This window comes from Bison bison, unplaced genomic scaffold (genome assembly GCF_000754665.1).
Source record: "Bison bison bison isolate TAMUID 2011002044 unplaced genomic scaffold, Bison_UMD1.0 scf7180017846339, whole genome shotgun sequence".
In the NCBI taxonomy this organism is placed as follows: domain Eukaryota; kingdom Metazoa; phylum Chordata; class Mammalia; order Artiodactyla; family Bovidae; genus Bison; species Bison bison.
The window spans coordinates 7,946-13,170 of NW_011476912.1; the positions used below are offsets into that span (position 1 = coordinate 7,946).

General features: G+C 56.1%; 1 protein-coding gene across 3 annotated transcripts in view; it reads right to left on the reverse strand.

Annotated features, from left to right (window-relative positions):
- Positions 1 to 5,225, reverse strand: part of LOC104988103 (SH3 domain and tetratricopeptide repeat-containing protein 1-like) — a 15,481-nt gene that overhangs the window by 7,903 nt on the left and 2,353 nt on the right. For 2 of the 3 annotated variants that reach the window (XM_010839302.1, XM_010839310.1), the window contains exons 3-4: positions 4,441 to 4,636; positions 1,552 to 1,685 (exon numbers count right to left, since the gene is read on the reverse strand). In XM_010839302.1, the coding sequence (XP_010837604.1) occupies positions 1,552 to 1,685; positions 4,441 to 4,636 (330 nt within the window). Of the gene's footprint in view, positions 1 to 1,551; positions 1,686 to 4,440; positions 4,637 to 5,225 lie in introns of those variants that run through there. The other variant, XM_010839319.1, reaches the window with a different exon arrangement.

Here is a 5,225-nt window from a genome sequence, read left to right on the forward strand (position 1 = left end):
TTGGACAGCAAGGAGATCAAACTAGTCAATCCTAAAGGAAATCAACCCTGACTATTCATTGGAAGGACTGATGATGAAGCTGAAACTCCAATACTTTGGCCACTTGATGTGAAGAGCCAACTCATTGGAAAAGACACTGATGCTGGAAAGATTGAGGGCAGGAGGAGAAGGGGACGACAGAGGATGAGATGGTTGGATGGCATCACCGACTCGATGGACATGGGTTTGTGCAAACTCAGGGTGATAGTGAAGGAAGGGAAGCCTGGCGTGCTGCAGTCCATGGGGTGGCAAAGAGTCAGATACGACTTGGCGACTGGCCAACAACAGCAAAGGAACAGAAACCCATTAGTTTAAACCTAACGTTGGTGAGAAAATGCTTATAACATGTATCAGCAGGCAAGCAGGAAAGACACGCGTGAACACATGCTTGTGTGTGTGTACATACATGTGAATGTGTGCACATGTGTGGTGTGTAGGTACATGTGTGAGTGCACGTGTATTCACATGAGCGTGTACATGTGGACACATACATGTGTGTAGGTGTGTGTGTGTTTGGGTGTGTCTGTGTGTACTTATGTGAGTGTGCATGCGTATGTGTACGCATATCTGTGGGGATGTGTGCATGTATTTCCCTCCTGCAGGAGGAACAGATGAGCTGAAACGCTGCATCCCCAGGGCCCGGGGAGTGGCGGGTAGGCCTGTCCCTCACCGTCCCCTCTGCCCGTGACCTCCAGCTGTGGCTGCCGACACACCCCCTCTCTCTACTGTTCGTACCATAGTCCCAGGCCCTCCTGCTCCCGCAGCCCCAGTGGAGCAGACGGTCTTAGGCTGGTGCCTAGAGTCAGTGGAGAAGCAGCTCAACTGAGACCCGTCCCCGGGGCAGCTGGGAGGCTCAGGCCCCACTTTCCTGAATCTCCCAGCCCCTTATCCTGCTCCTTCTCTCTGTCTCTCCTGTTACCCCGCCACCTGCCCTGAAGGCAGTGCCAGCATCTGTCTGGCCACCTGTAAGTGTCCAGGGGCTGGCATTCAATACTGTGAATGATGGAGGAGGCGGAAGGTTCCTTAAAGGCAGCAGGGTGGGGTTGTCACCGCAAACAGTGGACGAAGCCGGAGCCGTGCCACCCTCTGCAGAGTGGACAGTCCAGCCTCGCTGCAGAGCAGTGCAGGCGGAACAGGGCTGAGGGGTGTCAGCCGGGGGCAAGCTCTGCACCCTTCATGGCCTTTCGGGGAATCTGACCTAAGAAAACTGTTCTCACAGGCTGTAGGGCGCTTCCCTGTGGCTCAGACAGTAAAGAATCTGCCTGCAGTGCGAGAGACCCAAGTTCCATCCCCGGGCCAGGAAGATCCCCTAGAGGGGGAATGGCCACCCACTCCAGTGTTCTCGCCTGGAGAATCCCATGGACAGAGGGGCTGGCGGGCTGCAGTCCGTGGGGTCACAGAGTCAGACACGACTGAGTCACCAAACACACAAGGAGCAGCCCCCTGCAAGTCCTGAGAGGTCCCCAGGGCCATCCTGAGGGCGGGAGGGGCGCCCTGTGTCCCCCCACATACCCAGTCTGTACATGGTGCAGACATTCGTGCTGGACATCCTTCTCAGCAGCTGCCTGGCCTCCTCCTCAGAAAAGCGTCCTTCACGGCTAAAGAAAGACCTTTCCTCTTCACTGAGAAAAATCACGTTTTCCAAGCTGGAAAAAATCAAGTGCGTGTTAGATCGCACATTTCTAAGTACACATTTCACATGGAGACCCCTTTCCCTCCCTCACTTGGCAGACAATCCCTGCCCAGTGATGAAGGCATGAAGATACAAACAAGATAGATCCCGCCCTCGAGGATGCCTCATCGGGCCAGAGGCAGACACCCAGGAGCAGGCAGGGCTGTGACAGATGCAGCAGATCACAGTTTCTGGAAGGGATGCTCCTGAGCAGCCTTCAAAACCCAACCGTAAATGCCCCTTCCCCTGTGAGGCAGGCCATGGCAGCTGCGGGCAGACTCAACCCCTCCACTCTGCAATCTCTCACAACTCCTTACACAGCCCGGTACAGAGCACACGTGTACTCAGAGAAGTCAGGCAGAGGAAAAAAGGAAGGAACAAGGGAGGGAGGGAGCGGGGGAGGCAACTTCTGCTTATAGAACTAAATTAACAGCAAAATATGAAGCTTCCAAATGTACTTCGAAACTTAAGAGGGAGCTATTACGAGAAGTTAAAGAAACCCTTAGGGTAGATTACGACACGCTGGACATAATAAGCCTGTATTCCTCAAAAAAAGTCAGTGTCCTAAAGGACAAAGAGACCGAGGAACTGTCTCAGATCAAGGAGATGAGACTCGAGAGACAGACAAGTGATAATACGGGGTCTGGAATTCTCTTTGGCTAAAGAGGGGATCACCGGAAAATCAACAGGCTCTAAGATCTGCAGAAACAGTTCTATCAGTGTCCTGATGTGGACAATTGTGCTGCGGTCATGCGAGCGATGTCCTGGTTTCAGGAAACACACTGCATTATTTAGGGGTAAAGGAACATCGTGTTTGCAACTGATTCCCAGAGAATTTAGAAGAAAAAAAATGAAGTAAAAAACAAACAGGAGAAAGTAGGCGCCATAACATGTTATCATTTGGGCAAACCGGGTGAGGGATGCAGAGGAATTTACACTCTTTTCGTAACTTTTCCTTAAGCCTGAAATTACGACAAAATAAAAGAAATAAAGAATAGACACCAGAATGCTCATTAAACAAAAGGTGGAAGGCCCAGACCCGGCACAGGAAAGGCGTTTAGAAAGTACTCGCTGAGAAAATGAGAGGTTGTCGGGGCTTCTCTGGCTGTAAATGGGACCACTGGCACGGGGCCCCGTCAACCTTCTGGGTTAAGGGAGGGCAACAGGCCGGCTCAGACCCACAGCAGGTGCAGCGCAGACCCTTGGAAGCTCAGGACACGTTCAAGTCACACGGGGCCCAGCCATCTGTTGAGACGTTGCGGTCTCCCCAGAGACGGTGGCAACCGTCTGGACCGAGGGCACCCAAGCAGTGTTTCACAGAACACCGGCTGATGCGGTTGGTCTGGAAGTCAGAGAAGTGTGAAAAACACACGTCAACAGGAGAAGGAAGAGTTTCACGCTCTGGGTGCCTTGCTCGTGCTGGGAGTTCCACCAACCAGGGCATGTGGAAAGCCCGTCGGTGCTGGTGAAGTTTGAGATGAAGCCTTGGGGGCAGCACGCTTTGGGGAACGAAGGTCTGGTTTCTACTGTCAGCATCGGAGCCCAGCCCAGCTTCAACCTGCTTCTGATGAGCGGGCGGAAGAGGCTCTGGAGCAGACAGACCCTTGAGTTAGGGAACAGAGCAACTGGTAGGACATGTGACGGCAGAGTGGCAACCGAGACTTGGTCTTGGAGGCACAGGTTTGTCTGAGGTGCCAGACAAGAATGAAATAGGATATCAGGGCTGATGGGGCGCTAGGGACAAACATCTCATGATGGACCCAGGGCAGCTGCTGGCCCAATAACAAGTCTTTTCTACACACTGACTCCTGGGTACTGACGTCTTAACAAAAGGCCAAGAACATACCTATGCCGCTGACCACTCTCTAAAGGTCGCCTCCCTCCGCCCCTGTGCTGCCCAGGGCCAGGTGGTGGGGACCTGGAGGTGACTGGACAGGCCTGGCTCAGAATTCCCCAGATGGGGTGGGGAGGCTTGCACGAGGAAGGAAGCACAGCCAGGAAGGGTGCCGCCCCCTCCCACCCCCCAGGGATGGCAGACAGGACTAGGGGCCAGCAGGCAGTCAGAGCAGTGGCCTCTGAAATGCGGGTCAGCAAGGCCTGGGGCTCAGGGGGCCTTGAAGGTCAGATCCAGAGCTTCAAAGGGCTTTATGAAGGGGAGTGGAGGGTGTACTCGGTTGAATAGTGTCCCCCCCACTCCCAAATCCATGTCTACCTGGACCCTCAGAAGGTAACCTTATTTGGAAATAAGACCTTTTTAGACAGGATTTAGTCAAGGATGCTGGTGTGAAGAGATGATCCTGGGTTATCCTTGTGAGAAACAGGAGACAGGACTCAAGCATGAAAAGACAGAGGCGGGGTGAGGGGGGTGATGCGGCCACAGGCCCAGGGCTGCCCGGAGCCGCAGGAGCTGGGGGAGGCGGGGAGGGTCCCCCCGGGCCCCGAGGGGCAGGAACGCTGCCAGCACTGTGATTTTCACGTCTGGCCTCCAGTCCTTGTTTCAAGCCCTCGACTTTGTGCCACTGGCCCCGCAGCCCCGGGACACCCGTGCCCGTGGACACCTGTGTGTTAGGGGCAGCCCAGCCGCCCTTGGGGGAAGGGCAGGACAGGGTCCAGACAGGAAGCAGAAGTCAGGCCCCGGGGACAGCGGGGCGGCCCCGGGCCGGACCCAGCCCCGGGGACAGAGGTGAGGGTGATGAGGAGGAGGAAGGGGCAGGCCCTCAGCCACTCACTCAGACGCCTGGCCCTGCACATTGATGAGGCTCGTCCGCACAAACCCGACCTGGCCGGAGGCCGTGTGCCGGCCCAGGCACCAGGGCAGGCCGGGCACCTGAGCGCCCAGGATCTCGATGCGGTCACCGCTTCGGAAGGTCATCTCTTCGGGCCCTGAGCCCTGGCAGTCCGCTACGGCAAAGGCCGGGCCCATGGCTGCAGGAAGGAGGCCACACGTGGTCAGTGTGGGGAGGCAGGACCAGGAGGGGCCTGGGTGGGCCAACAGGTGGCCCTCAAGCACACTGTTGGTGTCCCTGGCCAGGGAGCTTTCGGCTCTGCTGAGGACTGACCGAGCGCCCGGCCAGGGTCGTGAGACTGCAGGGCTGGGTGTCCACGCGGTCCTGGGAGGTGGTGCCTTATCCCTACCCTGAGCACGAGAAACCGAGGCCTGGAGACGTTGATCAACTTGGCCCAGGGCCCACTCGGGGCAAACCCAGCGGAAAATGTTCACTTAACAGGCCCACAGGCCATGCAGACACCAGTCAGTCTGGGTCGGATCAAACGCACTGGGCCTGATGGTGGCTCAGATGGTAAAGAATCCGCCTGCAGTACAGGAGACCCGGGTTCGATCCCTGTGTTGAGAAGACCCCCCTGGAGGTGGGCACGGCACCCACTCTAGTATTCTTGCCTGGAGAATCCCATGGACAGAGGAGACTGGTGGACTACAGTTCATGGGATCACAAAGAGTCAGACACAATTGAATGACTAACACACAAAGGGGCCAGGCTTTTTTTCGGAAGAAGAC